Here is a 20,288-nt window from a genome sequence, read left to right on the forward strand (position 1 = left end):
GTCCTTCTAAGTGGAAGAGGTTGTGGGTTTGGAAGGTGCTGTCGTAGGAGCCTAGGTGAGTACTGGTATGGTACTTTGACGATTCCCAGGAATTAATGAGATGGTTATGAAAAAAAATAATTCTTTTAGAATTGCAACAGAGTAAGTCAAGGGCAGGTAGAAACTCAAGTAAAGGTTTTCAAAATAGAGAAAGATTTGAGAGAGTAAATTGTTTCGTTGGTTGTAGAAAAAGTAATAAAGAGGCATAAGCTTAGGATCATCACTCAAAGGGCTTGGACAGGGGGGTGGGAGGTGTCAGAGTTTCCAAGTAGCATTATTGGAATCTGGAAGACATTACCACAAGACGCTACTGAGGCTATATATTTAACATTAATATGTTCAACTAAATCAGAGGAATATAAAAGGAACACAGGGAAAGAACAGTGAAACAGAATTATGGTCATTTGAAAAGTTAGCACAACAAAAGGTGTAAAATCCGCATGGGCCTCCTGTGTGCTATAACTCTACAGTGCAAAAATAACAGAAACAATCTGTAAAAATCTGACAATACTATGCTTAAGTTATAGTAACATCAGTGCAATATTTGTATGAAACAATTGAGAGGTAAGGATTTACATTACAAGTTGAGTTAAATCAAAACTGATTTTTATTTGGGCTCAAATGTTATGAAAGGTTCACCCACCTGAACGTTTTTCTGTTATAGTATATATAGACATGTCAGGGATGCAAAGTAACTTTGTATAACGTGAGGTTTAAGCACATGGATTGCAGGTTTAAAAAAACAAGTTTCTATTATTCCACCAACATCAAAACTGTATAAACTGTAAGGGAAAGCGCAACTCCAAGAAACAACTATTTACAGAATATTCATCGCTGATCCTCCAGATCTCTGTCTAGTTGGGGCCATGGCTCCTCAGCACAGCACTCACCAGGCTTGCCCTGTGCCCCTCTTCTCCCCACGAGGCTTCTCAGACTCAGGAGTGCTGCCAGTCAGTCTGACTAGGTCCTAATTCCCCTCCTGTCTCTTCAGCCACTCTCAGGAGTTTCAAGCTGCCCGAGTGCCACATTGTCACTCAAGTGCTAGTTTTGTCCTGGCTGCTTTCTCCTTTCCCTCACGGCCTCTCGCTCCACCCCTCAGCTTGTCAAAGGCACTGCTCCCTATAGGGAGCGCGCCACATGAGCCGACCTGTTCCCCTGCCTGGTGTTCTCCCCCATCATCGCCACCTGCTGCCAGAAGCCCTGCCTCATTTGTGCTTTTGATCAAGTATAAAAACCTTTGGCATTTGCAAAGCTTTGATATTTAATTAAATCAATTTTCTTAAAGTCCCAAATTTCACAAATTAAACCTGGAACACTATTTTCAACAGTTTGGTTCCGAACTAGGTAGGTGAGTCTTATACTTAGCTGCGTTAATCCCTCTGGGGCCTCAGACCTCTGTAATCTCCTCCAGCCCCACAACCTTCCGAGATATCTGTGCTCCTTTAATTCTGGACTCGAGCATCTTCAATTTTAATTGCTCCACCGTTGGTGAGTATCTTCAGCTGCCTAGGCCTTAAGCTCTGGAATTCCCTTCCTACAGTTCGCCATCTCTCTACATCACTTTCTTCCTTTAAGACACTCCTTAAATCCAGCTTTTTGACCAAGCTTTTTGTCATCTGACCCAATACCTCATGTGACTTAGTGCTATACTTTGTTTTGTAATGCTCCTGTGAAGTGCCTTGGGACATTTTATTATGTCTATATAAATAAGTTGCCGTTATTCAGACTCTGCTTGATTAGCAGAAACAACTGAATTGATAAAGTATAGAACCTTTACACATAAAGCCTCAAACCACACTATGACAGAAATTTATGGAACTTTCTATGCAAAGATTTAACTACAAAATCAACCATAAGAGTTTGAAAGGTCACAGACCCTGAAACCTTAGCCCTTTCTATCTCCACAGATGCTGCTAAACCTGAGTATTTCCAGCGCTGTTTTTATTACATAAGTCTGCACTTAAAGCACAAGCTAAATAATCCCATACACTTGTTCAAACGCATACATTTTTTTGATGGAAGGGGATTACAATGAAGTACTATTTGACAGAAAATAACAAGTATGTTTGTAGTTTTTATTGATATGACAAAAAAAGGTGATTTTCCAGAAAATATTAAAGCCTCACAACCTTTCCATTGAAGCATGCACTAATTTCAATAAATAACTATCAAATCTATGTACTAATCTCATTCCTCCCCCAAATAAATCAATGGCTATAAGTAAGGGTTATATTCAGTATAGATTTTCAGTAATAGGAGCCTTATTTAAAAATGGTTATTTATTAGTGATCATGCCAAATTTGCACGCTCTACTTCAGTAGCTACCTTGATTAGTGTGGGGTTACAAGTATGATTGTCAGTTTCTTCATATAGGATACATCTGGAAATTGATTTGTAAAGCTGTTCAAGTCTGCTTGAAAAACTTCAATTCAATGAATGATACATTTCCTAATCTTGCCTAATCATTTCCTAATATTTTGACTTTTTAAAAAAAAGTGAGGGAGAGTTCAACTGGACCTTGATGAATGGTATTTTAATGGTTTTAACTTTTTGGTTTGTATGGCTGATATTCAAAAGCTTGTCTTTTTTTAAATTTTGTGCAAATTTCTAAATTTAATACTGGGAAGATTGAGAACATAAACCAGAAGCTAAAATTATCAATAGTAATGAAATATGGATTTATAATGCAAACATCAATGCAATGGAAATAACAATAGCATTGACAAATATTAAAACAATGACTGATTGGAGATGCCTTGTTTGAAATAAAGACATTCTTAATATTTCCTTTGAGAGATATTCGGTCACTAATTTCATTACCGTGTAATTTGTATGTTCATGACATATACAAATAAATTGCCCTTGGGAAGGTGATGGTGAGTTGCCTTCTTGAACTGCTGCATTCCAGTGATGTAGGTACACCCAGTGCTGTTAAGGAAGGTGGTCTGGCATTTTGACCAAGTGACAGTGAAGGAAGGTGAAATATTTCCCAGTCAGGATGGCGAGTGGCTTGGAGGGGAACTTCCAAGCGGTGGTGTTACCATGTGTCTGCTGCCCTCGTCCTTCTAGATAGTAGTGGTTGTGGGTTTGGAAGGTGCTCCCTAGGGAACCTTGATGAGTTTCTGCAGTGCATCTTGTAAATGGTACACACTGCTGCTACTGTTTGTTGGTGGTGGATGAGGGAGTGAATGTTTGTGGAAGGACTGCCAATCAAGCGGGTTGTTTTGCCCTGGATGGTGTCAAGCTTCTTGAGTATTGTTGGAGCTGCACTCACCCAGGCAAGTGGAGAGTATTCTATCACACTCCTGACTTGTGCCTTGTAGACAGTGGACAGACTTAGGGGAGTCAGGAGGCGAGTTACTTGCTGCAGGATTCCTAGCCTCTGACCTGCTCTTGTAACCACAGCATTTATATGGCTAGTCCAGTTCAGTTTCTGGTCAATGGTTAAATCTAAGAAGAAAATTTGTTAAGCAGTGTGTATTTTTAAAACTTATTTTGAATTAACAGCCTTATTTAATTGTTGCAGATACCCTTTTGCTATCCTTATGACATGGCTCAGAATTCCAAACAGAGGAAAAATGACTAATGTTCTATATCAGGATTGATTTAGTGAATATCTGCTTCACCAGACAACTATAAGCTATGGATAGTCAAACATGGCATGAATATCCGAGTTTATATATGAAGTTTTCTCCATCACATTCGTTCAAATTGATAATTCCAATATGCAAGAAAACTTGAGAGCTGTTTTATTATTTAATAACAAGTTTCATAAAATAGATTAATCATGTTGACTCAATCTAATGTTGTTAAGCTTTTACTTCCACTCAAGTTCTCTGGAAGTCCGATTTATATTTATAGCTCAAGATATATAATCAGTCAGTACTCTGATGTCAATCATGGAAGTCAGAGTTATTGTTCCAAAGTAAATAATTAACATAAATTTGTTAATTTGGGGCATACTCACTCCCAGATTACTTCATGCATAGGTTAAATTTTGGTTCACTAAGAATGAGCTTGGCTGCCTAAGCAATCCTTTAAGCTGCAAATAAGCAAAGTATCTGGCAAACGCTGAATTCATAATAACAAAATGTTTTATAGGTTGATCTAACTACTGCCATCTGTGTTCAAGTCAGTTGGAATAAACAAATTCAAATGTTAAATGTTAATTTCATTTAGACCATATTTCATTTCATTGAGCGTTCTCAAGTATAAGAAAATTATACATTTCTATGATTTAGCAGATGCAATATTATTGTGAAGATTTTAAATATTGATTTCATCATGCAGTGTTTAACTAATTCATATGTAAATTAATAGATATCTGCATATAGCTGCAATTCCATGCCATGGCACAATGCAGAGCGAGCCTGGGAATTAACAAGAAATGGGCTTCATGAAGGTACATGCATTACAATCTTCTTAGGCAGCCCATCAGTATCGAGGATGACTTGCTTCCATGACAGTTCAATGGACTCAGATGGCTGATGTGTGATCTGCAGGCTTGCCACCTGTGGGGCAGGTGGTGCATGAAGGATTGGGTAGATAGATTGTTTGGAGGATTGTGGTGCCTTCCCCATTTTGGTCACAAGCCAGGATCTCCCCTGAGTTTTTGACTTCTTCAGGGATGCTTTGAAGACATCCATAAAGCATTGCCAATGCCCTCCTGGGAATCTCCTGCCGCAACTGAGCAGTTGCTTCAGGAGCCTGGTGTCAGACATACGAGCGGCATATCCTTGATGCTGTATAAGTTGGATTGGGAGACGACGCTGCTGTTTAACCATCTTTCTTGCTACCAGATTTGGAGAATCTTGTGAAGGCATTGCTAGTGGTAATTCTCTGGAGCTTTGAGGTGCTTGGTGTATATTATTCAAGTCTCCGAAGCATATAGGAGCATGGGGATCACTGCTGAATGGTAAACCATGACTTTAGTCCCAGGTTTGAGATCCTGGTCCTCAAATGCCCTTTTCCTCAGTTGGCTGCAGGCTGAACTGGCTTTCTGGAGGCAAAGATGAATATCATAGTTATATCTGTCTTCTTCGAGAGGAACTTGCAAGATACGAAATATGATTCATGTTTTCCAGGATCTAGCCCTTGATCTTGTCGATGGGAGATGTTTTGCTGTGGTAGCTAGTTGGAAGAGAACCTTAGTTTGCCAGGTGTCAAGTGAAAGGTCCATTTTCTCATAAGCTTCATAGAAGGAGTTGATGATGACCTGGTTCTCAGTTTTGAGTGAGTGCGCACACAAGCCTAATTTACATACTGAAGTTCCATGACTGAGATTGAAGTGGTTTGTTTTGGATTAAAGGTTGCATAGATTGAACAGATTCCCATCTGTTCTGTAGATCCACACCTGTGGGTAATTTGCTGGAAATGAGGTGCAGTACTGCAAGAAGGAAAATGGAGAAGACAGACTATCTGGTAATCGACATGCAACAACCATCTTATGTTAAAAAAAAATACATGCAGGCATCTTCCACTCATTCAAATGAAGATCGAGACCTGGAACATCAGGACCTTCACAGACCACCCCAGAAATATCGTACTGCACCGCCATCATAGTGTGGGAACTTGGGCACTTTGCCATCTCCATCCTAAGTGGCTTGCGACATGCAGAAGGAGGTCAACTGAAGGACCAGGGAAAGTGGGTACACCTTTAGCTGGTAGGGCCTTCCAGAAGAGGTACCACGCCTCCATGGGTGGACTTCATCAAAAAATGAGCCTCAGCTGTGGGATAGGTAAGTACCTCATGACTGCTTGGCTCAGCCTAACGATGAATCAGCATGCCACTGTCATCAGTGCATATGCACCTACACTTGAGGCAACAGATCCCCAAGGAGGGATTCTACACCGACCTTGAACAATCCCTAGCCTGAGTCCCAGCAGGTGACAAACTGAAACTCCACAGAGATTTCAACACCAGAGTCGGGAAAATACAAATCTCTAGAAAGGTGCAATAGGCAAGGAAGGAATAGGGGTAACAAACTCCAACAGAGTCCTCTTCCTTAAGAAATGTCAAAGACATGACCTTATCATAACCAAAATCTTGTTCCGCCAGCAACACAAATACAAGGCCTCATGGCAACGCCCATGGTCCAAACACTGACACTTGATTGACCATGTCATTTTTCGAGCAAGGGAATGCAGAGATGTGCATATCACCTGGGCCATGACAGGTACTGATGACTGCTGGATTGATCACCGCCTTATCCAAATTACCATTTCCATCAGCATGGACCCCAAACAGCGAAGGCAACAGAAGCAAAGCTGCAAGAAAAGTAAAATCAAAGGCCTCCAAAATCCAACTAAGGTGGCCTTTTCAGGCAGCACCGCATTGCCAACCCCTCAACCTTCAGCCACCAGAATCGAGTGTGCCCAGAGTGCCTGGTCGACCCTAAGGTCCAGCATGACAAGCGCCCGCTAAGAGGTCTTATGTCTTTCTACCAGGAAACATCATGACTGGTTTGATGAAAATGACCCAGAGTTACAGGACCTAATCAAAAGCAAGCTCAAAGTTTTCATCAGCTGGAAACTTCACCACAGCTCAAGTGAAAAGCAGCAGCCTGAGAAGCAACTGAAGGCAGCAGTACAGCATAAAACTTGAGACAAAGAACAAACAGAGGGTAGCAAGAGCATGGGAGATACAAAAACTTGTGGAAACCCACAGCATGCACTGTTTTTTCAGCGCTGTCAAGATGATCTATAGCCCAGGGCCTAGTCCGCTGAGAACCTTTTGGCCCAACAGGTGCCTGTGTTCAAACTCCACATAAACCCTTTCTCGATCATCTTCACCAAATCCCAACACCATCCTATTCCTTTCTTCATGTGTTTATCTAGCTTCTCCTAAATGCATCCAAGCTAGCCCATCAACAACAAGAAAGAACCTAACCGTCTCCCCTTGACACTTAACATTATCATTGCTGAAAACTCCAACATCATACTATCAACATTTTGGGGGTGCAAGTGGGAAGGGAGGGGGGGTTACCAATGACCAGAAACTTAGCTAGACCATATAATTATTGCCACTAGAACAGCAGCTCAGAGCCCGAGAATTTATGGCAATAAACTCATCTCTTTATTTTCCAAAACCTGTCCACCATCAACAAGGCACAAGTATTGGGTGTTATGGAATACTTCCCACTGGTCTGGATGAGCGCCGCTTTAACAACAAGCTCGACATCATACAGGACAAAGTCTCCCAATTGTTGAACATTTGAACATAAGAAATAGGAGCCAGAGTAGCTTATATGGCTCCTCAAGTTCTGAAAGGTCATCCACCTGAAACATTAACTGTTTTTCTCTCTCCACAGATGCTGACTGATCTGCTGAGGATTTCCAGCATTTTCTGCAATTATAATCAGGCAAATCCATTTCCTTCCCTAAAATTTAAGTACTTGAAAGTTAATCTAGTCATTTTAGTCACAGTCAAATTTCTCAAGCAATTGACTGTACATAACCAGAATGACTGGACTAAATTTAAAATTTTCATTCAGCACTCCCTTTTTGAGAGCAGTACAGGGATCCTCTAGCTCACATCAAAATAATCAACAGGCTAAGTAACTTCTCCTTTTGTTTTACTGTAGGCTGTTGCACCATAGATACAAATAAAGCAATTTAAATGGAATTCTAAATGATTTTTAATGTCCTTAGGCCTAAACGGAGTATAGATGTTTTGGAATGGACTAGCAATCCAAAGGTTAAAAGTTTAAATTACACCATAGCAAATTAAGAAACAGAATTCAGCAAATCTGATCATTTTGGGATAGGACCAGAAAAAATAATCACAAAAGATGCTGGATTATTGTAACAAGCTAATGTTCTTCAGGGAAAGTAACCTGCAATCCTTGCCTAGTCTGGCAGAGATCTAACTTCAGTCATAAAAACAGAAAATGCAGGAAAGACTGCAGAACTGACAAAAAGTCATCAACCAGAAAGATTAGCTCTGTTTTTCTCTCCACAGATGCTGCCTAATCTGAGTATTTCCAGCATTTTAAGTTTTTATTTCAGATTTCCAACAACCATAGTATTTTGCTTTTGTATGACTCCAGTCATATTTGCTTGGCTCTTAACACCTTCAGGGCAATTAGGAATGAACAATTAATATTGCTATCCCAGTGTTATCCAAATTTCGGGAACGGACATGAAAACAAAGCTCCTTAATCATTACTGCAACAGACGTCAAGAAGTATTTCTTTAAAGCGGGCAATCAGCAGTTAGAATACAAGAATAGTTAAGGTCAAGACACAGGACTCATTTAAAAAACAGATTTTGTAACTGGAAGAAAGTAGAGTTCATATTCTGGAAGGACAGCATTAAATGGGCTAAAAGGATTTTCTGCATCCCAAATCTATCATGTGATTCCCATTACCAGTACATTTAACTAAGTGACACTGCAAAGACCAGCCATTGAGAGTCTGATTAGTTGGCACATTGCAAAGACAAACCATTGTGAGTCTGAATAGTTGCCACATTGCAAAGACCAGCCATTGAGAGTCTGAATAGCTGCCACAGTGTAGTTGCATTGGGCTTTGCATTGATTTCAATGCAAAATGTGTTCTATTCTGAGCTTTATTTTATTTTGCAGACCTCATTTTTAGGCACCCAATTAGGTTATATACTGCAGGGAAGCTGCAGAAAGTAATAATACAGGTTACTTTAACTTCTACTGAAACATATTTGGTAAGATTTTAAAATGTGAGGAAATATAATGCAGATTAAGGTCTGGACCAGGTGCTTCAGTATTTACAATATACGACAGGTATTTAGAATAAAATAGTTGAGTGTATATAACTAGTGCACTTACCATCCTGGATTACTTCTTCATCTGATTCTCTTTTCTCTTTTGTGTATTCTAAAGTATAGGACAGACCATTGCATCCTCTAGTTCGAACTCCAATCTTCAATCCAATCTATCACAGAATTACATTTTGTAAAAAATAAGCTGTTCACTTTCCCTAATTACATTGCACTGTCCTATAAGAAACATTTAAAACACTTTATGATTAACAGATATTCTGCAAGGTATCTTACCCTTTTAATCAATCATGCCCAACACTAACTATTACAGATACCAAAAGACTTACATTTCAGTCAAGGGCAGAGCTAATTTCACACTCACTCTATATTTCCAATTTTTTTTTTTAAAAAAGATCTTAAAATAGTTCTTTGCATTCAGATGATGTTTCTGATTGTTGAAGGCCAATCATCTCAGCGCCAAGACATTGCTGCAGGAGTTCCTTAGGGTAGTGTCCTGGGGTCCTTCGTTAACAACCTTCCCTTGACCATAAGGTCAGAAGTGAGGATGGATGATCACTGATGATTGTGCAGTGTTCAGAACCATTTGCAACTCCTCAGATACTGAAGCCGGCCACTTGCAGCAAGGCCCGAACAACATTCAGGTTTGAGCTGATAAGTGGCTAGTAACATACGTGATCATTGCATGGTACTTATGTGGCATCTTGATGAGAGATAATTTAACCATCTCCCCCTCACTTTCAACTGCATTACCATCACTAAAACACCCACCATAAACATTGAGGTTACCACTGACCAGGAACTTAACTGGATCAACCATATAAATACTATGGCTACAAGGTCAGGTTAGAGGCTGGGAAATCAACAGTGAGTAACCTTCTAACTCCCCAAAGCTTGTCCACCATCTACAAGGCACAGGGGAGGAGTGTAATGGAATATGCACCACTTGCCTAGATGAGTGCAGCTCCAACAATCCTTAAGTAGCTCGACCATCCAGGACAAAGCACTTGTTTGGCACCCATTCACCACCTTAAACATCCACCCTTTCTACCATCAGAAGTGGCAGCAGCGTGCACCATCGACAAAATGCACTGCAGCAACTCACCAAGCCTTCTTTGACAGCACCTTTGTCTTCTATCACTTAGAAGAACAAGGGCAGCAGAAGCACAGGAATACCACCATCTGCAAGTTCCCCTACGAGCCGCAAACCATCCTGACTTGGAGGTGTATCACTATTCCTTCACTGTTGCTGGGTCAAAAATCTGGAACTTCTTTCCGAATAGCATTGGGATGTACCTGCTCCACGTGGACTGCAGCACTTCAACATGGTGGCTCCCCACCACTTTCCCAAGGGCAATTAGTGATGCTGGCCTTGCTAGCGAAGCTCACATCCCATGAATGAGTAAAAAGGTATATACTAACTGTAAAACAGCTTTTAATTCATTTTAAGTTGTAACACTTAAATCATGAATTTCCCCTAATAATCTGAATAAGAGTCAGGGTTTCTCATTAAGGAGAATGCGAACATAATTTGAGAATTAATAAAGATTTATTCTTGGGACAAGTACAAATGAGTACAAGATGCTACTAAAGGAAAGTTAAAATAAATGTTGTTACATAAATATTTAGTATCACTATATAACCTGTCCTGGGAAGAAAAGCTTTCCTTAAGAAAAAAACCACTCATTCTTGTTTTTGAAATATTGCCCATCTTTTCCCTATTATGGGCCGGCAGGCAAGAATGATATATACCTGATGATACTTACATATTCAGGCTTTTCCTGAAGCAGCTGTTTAATTTTATTAACAGCTAAGGGAGTCTGGGTAAGGAGAAAAACAAGTTTAAATGTTTAACAATGATTTCAATTTTATCACAATTTAAAAATTTATCAAAATTATAACATTAAACTCCATTTACTGTACAGAAAATTTGGGAACTCTGGATATTTCTCATATTTCCTCAAGGGAAATCATAACTAATCAGTTGGAGATCAGAACTAATTTTTTTACTAGCTCCCACCTATTTCCCACAATTGAATTTATCCATTTCCTTCCAATCCCAAAGCCTACTCAAAGCTATAATCATTACTAGTTTGAAAATGGTGTAGATTAATGGGATACAAACACAACAACCCTTTAAAGAGGAGGCATGTTTTCTTTTCATTGTGCTGGATATTTGACATGCATGGAAATCCATCCCATATTAAGTATCTTCAAACCAATTAACTAAAGAAAATCTTGCAAATTTTTATTTGCTGGATGGTCTCCCACTGTAATCATTACTAGTTTGAAAATTTGAAAATCCGTAAACTTGAAGTCGTCCAAAACTCTGCATCCATGTCATAACTTGCATCAAGTCATGTTCCACTATCACTCCTGTGCTCCATAATCTACATTAACTTCTGGTTAAGCAAAGTTTGATTTTAAAATTCTCATCCTTCAAATTCCTCCATGGCCTCACCCTTCCCTATTCTCAGTAATCTCTTTCAGCTCCACAACCCTCCAAGATATCTGCACTCCTTTAATTCTGGCCTCTTGTGCATTCCTGATTTTAATTTCTCCATCAATAGTGGCCATGCTTTCAGCTTCTTAGGTTGCAAGCTCTGGAATACTCTTCCTACACCTCTCTGCCTTAATTTCCCACATTAAGACACTCCCTAAAACTTACTTTTTGACTAGGCTTTTTGTCATCTGACCTATATTTCCTCATGTGGCTCACTTTGTTTTACAATGCTCCTAATGAAGAGTCTTGGCACTTTTTATTATGATGCTATATAAGTTGTTACTGTTGCCAATAATGAATGCACACTTAGGGGCTCACCCACTTATCCAAGGCCAGAGATCTAAGGCGCAGGTTGGCAGAACCAATGATGAGGAACCTACTGGCGAATCAGTTAAAACAGCAGTTTACCAGCAGAGAGCACTGGTATGTTACCCGCTGCATGTCTAGCTCCTTGTATGATCATTGGTTTGTAGAGTTATTTTGGCCTTAAGTAGAAAGAGTTCTAGCCCCTCATGACTAGTCTACACTTCAAGTTCTTTTCGTCAAATCACTAACAAGTTCCTGGAATACTGCAGACCTGACTGTTTTCAGGTATCAGATTACTCGCTATGTTTATCAAAGAGGGATAACTTAATTTGAAACATCATTGGGGCTGTCATTCTGCACCCATTTCAACCACAAAGAGACTAATCCAGTCTTCAATGGGGAAAGACATATTGTTGACACTAGCTGGTCATTAGACAATTAACAAGCATGAATGTGAGCATCTTCCAGGCAGATGGCAGATAACAAGACCTCAACACAAGCAGCATGGTGAGCAGCACAAATGACCATGCGATGCATCAGCTTTAGGGGGAGACGATAGCATAGTGGTATTGTCACTGGACTGGTATTCCAGAGACTCAGGGTAACCTGGGTTTGAATCCCACCATGAAAGATGGTGAAATTTGAATTCAATAAAGTCTGATGATGACCATGAAACCATCTAATTCACTAATGTTCTTTAGTGTGCCTTCCTTTAGGGAAAGAAATCTGCTGTCCTTACCTGGTCCCACAGCAATGTGGTTAACTCTTTAAAAAAAATGCCCTCTGAACAAGGGCAATTAGGGATGGGTAATAAATGCTGGCCTAGCCAGCAATGCCCACATCCCATGAATGACTAAAAAGAAAGGCTGCACTCGATCTAATCTGACTACAGCATGGACCTACATCACAACCTATAAAATTATGTATTCCCCTATTTTGCAAATGCAGAGCTTCAGCAACAGTTGCTTACCTCATTGCAACCCACTTATTTAAAAGTACTGAGTTCTAGCTATGTTTTCATATCTGGCCTTCAGATAATGTCTTCCAGCAGCAGTTATCCCGTTTCCATAGCTTTGACATCCTTCCTAAATTAGTATGCTGAAAACTGGACAAATATTTTAAGTGTAGCTTGACTAATGATTTAAATAGGATAAGCATTTTCTCTTGGCTTTTATGTTTTGTACACTTATACAAGTTCCTATGAATTCTCAAGCTCCTCTGTTCAGCTTTTTTCACCATTTAGTATACATGTTCTCTCTTATTCTTTCCACCACTTTCCTTTATATTTAATTTCAGTAACATTTACTTGCATTATTTGTCTGTGCCCCTGCACAAGTACAGGTAAGGCAGCCTTTGGCTTACAGGCTTCAAAACCCAGTGAACATCTATCATGGCATCTCATGTGCCACAACAGGAGACCAAGCAGGCTGCCTCCAGATCAGGTGAAGCCACAGGGATAGTTTATCATTACAGAAGTAACAGTATGTGCAACAAAGATATCTTCCCTTGCGCAAAGAGATTCACTAGGGTGCTTAAAACAGATTAAATGTTTCATTACTGATTTTTATTCAATGAAAGCATAAATTTATATGAGCTTCTCCTTCTCATGGCCTTCCTATCCTCTCTTACTTTCACCCTCTATATAAACTTCCCAACTCATACTCATGGCCACCCACTTGACCATGCCACCTCATATGGCTTCACTACTGCCTTGCTATCAACCACAGATAAGGCTGTTTCTGATCTCTTCCTTGTATTGGTCTTCACCTATATCACCTTCCCCCTCCCGACCCTACTTCCTTCTGTATCCATCCTGGAAAAAAACTCTTCCCCCATTTCACTTAGAACTACATTCTCAATATCTCAACTGCCTAAACTTTGGCCCTTTGTTCACCATTCATTTCTGCAGCTACCATTCTGCTCAATCATACCCTCACTTTCACCTTTGATCCCATTAAAACCATTACTCTCTCGCACCCTGGCCCTTTCTCATCTCTGCTCTAAGTTCAAAGGGATTCAGACTTGATTGGATATGCTGGAGAACTGGTTTAGCCATTCACTGTCAAATCTGGCTGGACTAAATATAGAACTATTGGGTCCTGCTCCCAACTGCAAAAATTACTATTTCAGGATCATTCTGGAATGCCAAGGTAACTCCTAGTTTCTTTTCTCTACTGCAAGCCATCTTCTTGAACTCCTCTCCCCCAACCTCACCTCCAATGTGCGAGAAACGCACATGGTAACATTTGTAACAAAGACAAGGTAATCCAATCAGCAACCTCTGTCACTTCTGTCAGGGAGATACAATAATTTCCACAATGTTATTAGAATTTGTCGTATAGAGTAATAGTGGGGTGTGTGTATGTGTGAGACAGAGAGAGAGAGAGAGAGAGAAAGAGAGAGACTTAATTGGATTAAAGGCAGCTGGTCTGAAGGCTTTGATATAAACATGGGGGAAGTTTAAACGCAAGATAGAAGGACATTTGCATTTTTGAATAAACCAGACTAGATTGTTTTCAAAGGAAGGGTGAAATGTGTCACCTAGCCAGGTGATGTTCAGAAACAGTGTTTATTTTTCCAAAAGATTACTGGTAAAACTTAGTGCTGTGAGAGGTTTTTATTATCAGGAAGATAAAGTCCAAAGAAATAGTGAAATAATGGGAATTTGCATTCAAAGGGGAAAATATGTATAAAGGAGCAAAAGTTGTGTTTAAGGGTAGGCATTCTAAGATCTTAGAAGTGTGAAAAGCCTTCAGCATCTATGCCTCAAGCTGCTGTCTTCAAAGGGCTGAAGTTAAAAAAAACTCAGGTTTGAATTCAACTTGTTCAGGGTATTATGTTAATTTGCCTGGGTCCTTTAAAATCTGTGTCTCTCACTGTTGCCTTAATGAAAGTGTAACTGGGAGTTAGACTGAATAGGGGAGTTAGAAGTTATCATAGTAGTAATTTGTAGATCTATGTATGTATTTCAAAATCATTTCTCTTATTAATAAATGTTTAATCTAGTTTTGGAAGACCTAAAAGACTTGGTAGTCTTATTCCTACTGAATTCAGGACACGCATCATGAAATTTTTTTCAAACTACAAAACAAGTCGTGGCAGTTGTTTCAAGTTTCCCTTTGGGATTTGAATAACTCAGCATTTACCATCGGCTGTGCCATAACATAGTTGGGACTCTTTGTGGCATATATTTGACATTCCTTGATTGGTTTGGAGTTGCTGAATCTTAAGGTTATGAGTATGAGAAGCACTTTGAATTCAGGAGTTGGTGAGACTTTTTTTTGAAGTGGTGAGACTGCATTAGGGCTTTGGCAGTTGCTTAGACTTGTCTGGGAGTTGAAGTTATAACTTTGGCTGGTTTGCGAAAGGTAACTAAAGTTAATTTACTGGAATTGGCATATAAATTACAACTGGGGTTATCTGCAGTGGCTAAGGAAGCAGATATAATTGAAGGTATAGCACAGCATTTAAAGTTGGAAGTGATACCTGACACTAGTGAGTCACAGCTGGAGGTAGTGAGACTTCAGCTAGAAATGAAGAGGATAGAATTTGAACAAGCAAAGGAACTGACAAAACTTGAATTGGAGGCAAACAAAGGAAAAAGAATTGGAAATGAAAAAACTGCAACCAGAGGCAGCAGAAAAAGAAATGGAAAAACAGAGCTTATTTCAAAAATAAATGGAAAAAGTGAAAACTTGATCTCCAGAGGGAAAAGTTAGCAACAGAAGAGAGAATGAAGGAAAGAGACAAAGAATATTGGCCGAAAAAGTTGGATTTTAAAAAGAAGATATCAGATTCTGAGGAAAGTTCTGATGATGAAAAAACCTTTAACTTAAAACCCAGTAGGGAGATGTTTAAATTTGCAAAAGGTCTTCCAAAGTTTGAGGAAAGAGATGCTAAAACATTCTTTATTTCATTTGAGAAGATAGCTAAATAGATGAAATGGCCACTGGAAAACTGGACATTGGTGGGTTGAGCATGAGGTTGAGCATGCTGCACTGTCAGAAGAAATGTCAGTGACTTATGATGTGGTAAAAAAGGCTATTTTGAGTGCACGAGTTCATTCTTGAGGCATACGGACAGAAATTTAGGAATATGAGAAAACAGTCTGGGCAAACTTATATCAAGTTCGAAAGAGTAAAACAAAGTAACTTTGACTGGTGGATATGAGCATTAAAGATAGGAGCAACATATGAAGCTCTTAGAGAAGTAACTCTTTTGGAAGAATTTAAAGATTCACTTCTTTTGGTAGTGAGAACTTATGTGGAGGAACAGAGGGTTCAAACAGTAAGACAAGCAGCAGAGACAGCTGATGATTATGAGTTAGTTCATAGAGCTAAACCTTTTTTCCATCACCCTTTCAAATCAGTAAAGGATAGAAAGTGGGAAGGTGAAAGGAAGGCAGGTAGTCAGGGAAGAGGAGTAGGTGGAAATTTGCATGAAGTTTTTTCTCAGAATAAAAAGGAATGAGCTGAGGGTGGAAGTGATATTCGAAAAAATTGTTTTTTTAAAAATTCATTCACAGGATGTGGGTTTCGTTGACTGGGCCAGCATTTATTGCCCATCCCTAGTTGCCCTTGAGAAAGTGGTGATGAGCTGCCTTCTTGAACCACTGCAGTCCACGTGGTGTGGGTACACCCATAGTGGTGTTAGGAAGGGAATTCCAGGATTTTGACCCAGCGACAGTGAAGGGACAGTGATATATTTCCAATTCAGGATGGTGAGTGATTTGGAGGGGAACTTCTGGGTGGCGGTGTTCCCATCTGCTGCCCTTATCCTTCTAGGTGGTAGTGGTCGTGGGTTTGGAAGGTGCTGTCTAACGAGCCTTGGTGAATTCCTGCAGTGCATGTTGTAGATGGTACACACTGCTGCTACTGTGTGTCAGTGGTGGAGGGAGTGAATGTTTGTGGATGTGGTGCCAATCAAGCGGACTGCTTTGTCCTGGACGGTGTCCAGCCTCTTCAGTGTTGTAGGAGCTGCACTCATCCAGGCAAATGGGGAGTATTCCATCACATTCCTGACTTGTGCCTTGTAGATGATGGACAGGCTTTGGGGAGTCAGGAGGCAAGTTACTCGCCCCACAACTCCTAGCCTCTGACCTGCTCTTGTAGCCACTATATTTATACGGCTAGTCTAGTTCAGTTTCAGGTCAATGGTAACCCCCAAGATGTTGATAGTGGGGGATTCAGTGATGGTAATGCAATTGAACATCAAGATAATTGGTTTCTCTCTTGTTGGAGATGGTCATTGCCTGACACTTGTGTGGCGCGAATGTTACTTGCCACTTGTCAGCCCAAGCCTGGATATTGTCCAGGTCTTGCTGCATTTGGGCACAGACAGCTTCAGTATCTGAGTTGTTGCAAATGGTGAACATTGTGCAGCCATCAGCGAACATCCCCACTTCTGACCTTATGACGGAGGAAAGGTTATTGATGAAGCAGTTGAAGATGGTTGGGCCTAGGACATTACCCTGAGGAACTCCTGCAGTGATGTACTGGAGCTGAGATGACTGACCTCCAACAACCACAACCATCTTCCTTTGTGCTCGGTATGACTCCAACCAGAGGAGAGTTTTCCCCCGATTGCCATTGATTCCACTTTTCCTAGGGCTCGTTGTTGCCACATTCAGTTAAATGCGGCCTTGACATCAAGGGCAGTCACTCTCACCTCGCCTCAGGAGTTCAACTCTTTTGTCCATGTTTGAACTAAGGCTGTAATGAGGTCAGGGGCTGAGTGGCCCTGGTGGAACCCAAACTAAGCGTCAGTGAGCAGGTTATTGCTAAGCAAATGCCACTTTATAGCACTGTTGATGACCCCTTCCATCATTTTATTGATGATCAAGAGTAGACTAATTGGGTGGTAATTTGCCAGGTTGGATTTGTCCTGCTTTTTGTATACAGGACATACCTAGGCAACTTTCTACATTGCTGGGTAGATGCCAGTGTTGTACCTGTACGGGAACAGCTTGGCTAGGGCTCAGCAAGTTCTGGAGCACATGTCTTCAGTACTATTTCCGGAATATTGTCAGGGCCCCTGTTCTTTGCAGTATCCAGTGGCTTCAGCCGTTTCTTGATATCAAGTGGAGTGAATCAAATTGGCTGAAGTCTGGCATCTGTGATACTGGGGACCTCTGGAGGAGGCAGAGATGGTTCATCTACTTGCAACAATCTTCAGCCAGAAATGCCAAGTGCTTCAGCCTTATCTTTTGCACTAATGTACTGGGCTCCCCCATCATTGAGGATGGGGATATTTGTGGAGCCTCCTCCTCCAGTGAGTGTGGCAGGACTGCAGAGATTAGGTCTGATCCATTGGTTATAGAATCACTTAGTGATGTCTATCACTTGCTGCTTCTGCTGACTGACAAGCAAGTAGTCCTGTGCTGTAGCTTCACCAGGTTGACACCTCATTTTAAGGTATGCCTGATGCTGCTCCTGACATGCACTCCTACACTGTTCATTGAACCAGGGTTCATCCCCTGGCTTGGTGGTAATGGTAGAGTGGGGGATATGCTGAGCCATGAGGTTGCAGATTGTGGTTAAGTACAGTTCTGCTGCTGACCAGTCTTGAGTTGCTAGATCTGTTCAAAATCTATCCCTTTAGCATGGTGGTAGTGCCACACACCACGATGGAGGATATCCTCAATGTGAAGACAGAACTTTGTCTCCACAAGGACTGTGCGGTGGTCACTCCTATCAACATGTCATGGACAGAGCAGTGACAAGCAGGTTGGTGAGGATGAGGTCAAGTATGTTTTTCCCTCGTTTTGGCTCCCTCACCAACTGCCGCAGACCCTGTCTAGCAGCTATATCCTTTAGCACTTGATCAGCTCAGTCAGTAGTGATGCTACTGAGCCACTCTTGGCGATTGGTATTGGAGTGCCCCACGCTGAGTACATTCTGTGCCCTTACCACCCTCAGTGCTTCCTCCAAGTGGTGTTCAATATGGTGGAATACTGATTCATCAGCTGAGGAGTGGGCGGTACATGGTAAAGAGCAGGTAGTTTCCCTGCCCATGTTTGACCTGATGCCATGAGACTGCATGGTGTAAGAAATTGGGGTCTTGAATAAACAGATATTTCCTGCATAATATAACATCCCCTAAAAAGGCAACAATTTTTAAATAATCTGTGGAAACAGACAAGGTGACTTAGTTCATGTTGTTACTCCTAAGTTAAGATGGCGTATTCTGTACCTCCTTATCTATGCAATTGTTTAAGAAGGACCAGAATATGATCCTCAGCAAGATGCAAACTAAAGGCTGACCTCAAGCAGGGTGATGCACAGGGAGGTGGTCATAACCACCCTGACGTTTTGAGCACCTATCCTGTATCCATTGGTCACTCAGTTAAAGGACTATTCAGATTGGGCATCAAATGCTGGTCTTGCCCACAACATCTGCATTCCATGAATAATGAAAACAGTAATGCTAACAGTAACGTTAAGAGTCAACTAGGATGTCATATGACTTTTATAACAGTTGTTTTGTACTGCAGCAGGGTGGAAACCTGATTCGAGGAATTAAGCAAGGGGTTCCAGGAAAGATGGGCATGGATTTTGGAGGTGACAAAACATTCAAGGACTTGAGAGAAGGGGGGGGGGGGGAGGCGGTGGCAGTGTTTGGAGATGGGGATATGGATAGTTTTTTTAAAAAGAAAGCCTTACATTTGCATAGCACCTTTCACGACCACTATACGTCTTGAAGCGCTTTACAGCCAATGAAGTATTTTTGAAATGTAACCACTATTGGAATATAGGAAATGATCCTGAATGATCTGATTGTGGCCTTAACTCCATTTTGCTGCCTAGCCCCTATGTCCTTTGGCTCCTTGTCAAAGATTTACCTAACTCAGCCTTAAAAATATTCAATGTCTCTGCCTCCCTCTCTGGGGAACAGAATTCCACAGACTATAATGAAGGCACAGAGAGCGGTTCAAGAAGACGGTTAGTGGTGGTGAAGCCAGGTTTTACGTTGGCCTTCTTGGACAGTCTTGGGATAGTGATGGAGAGCATAATCCAATAATGGTTAAAGCAGTCTAGTCAGACCTGGGGATATGAATGGTTAAACCAATTGTTTTGTCACAGATATTCCAGTTGCGAAGATGTTCATGACGAATTAAAGGTAAAATACTTGAAAATTGCGAATTTGAGAGTGCAGGAGCAAATGACAAGGGGGAAAGAATTTACCTTCAGGGTCAGATACAGAAAGAAGTATTTTTGCTGAAAGGCCACACACCCGAAACGCTAACTGTTTTTCTCTCCACATTTGCTGCCTTGACCTGCAAGTATTTCCAGCATTTTCTGCTTTCATTAGAAAAAGTGGGTTTGGGAGAGAGGGGGGGGGGGGAATGTGGGTAGCGAACGATACAATACTAATTAATACAAATACGAATCGTAGCGTATTTAAAAATAATTTCAAGAAGCGGGTGACGTTTATTCAATAGGACAGCTGTTACTTTGAAATCTACTGCCGGAGTAGCGGAAAAAGACGTAAGATTATCCAAACATCCCGAGTTGCAGTTTATTGTGGAAGGTGGACCACAGAAAAACAACTGGAAGCTCTGCAACCACAACTCCCATTCGCCTGGGCCCCCGCGCCAGCCCACCGCCGTGTACCCGGGACCCCCGCGCCAGCCCACCGCCGTTTACCCGGAACCCCCGCGCCAGCCCACCGCCGTGTACCCGGGACC

The 20,288-nt window shown here is 41.0% G+C and overlaps 1 protein-coding gene across 6 annotated transcripts in view; it reads right to left on the bottom strand.

Annotated features, from left to right (window-relative positions):
* LOC121277499 (iron-sulfur cluster assembly 1 homolog, mitochondrial-like) overlaps positions 1-20,288 on the bottom strand; it is a 71,511-nt gene that overhangs the window by 50,608 nt on the left and 615 nt on the right. For 2 of the 6 annotated variants that reach the window (XM_041187056.1, XM_041187060.1), the window contains exon 2: positions 8,843-8,948. In XM_041187056.1, the coding sequence (XP_041042990.1) occupies positions 8,843-8,845 (3 nt within the window). In that variant the 5' untranslated portion in view covers positions 8,846-8,948. Of the gene's footprint in view, positions 1-3,696; positions 5,426-8,842; positions 8,949-10,559; positions 10,614-19,785; positions 19,900-20,288 lie in introns of those variants that run through there. The other 4 variants (XM_041187057.1, XM_041187059.1, XM_041187058.1 and 1 more) reach the window with 4 other exon arrangements.

This window comes from Carcharodon carcharias, chromosome 4, assembly GCF_017639515.1.
Source record: "Carcharodon carcharias isolate sCarCar2 chromosome 4, sCarCar2.pri, whole genome shotgun sequence".
Classification (NCBI taxonomy): domain Eukaryota; kingdom Metazoa; phylum Chordata; class Chondrichthyes; order Lamniformes; family Lamnidae; genus Carcharodon; species Carcharodon carcharias.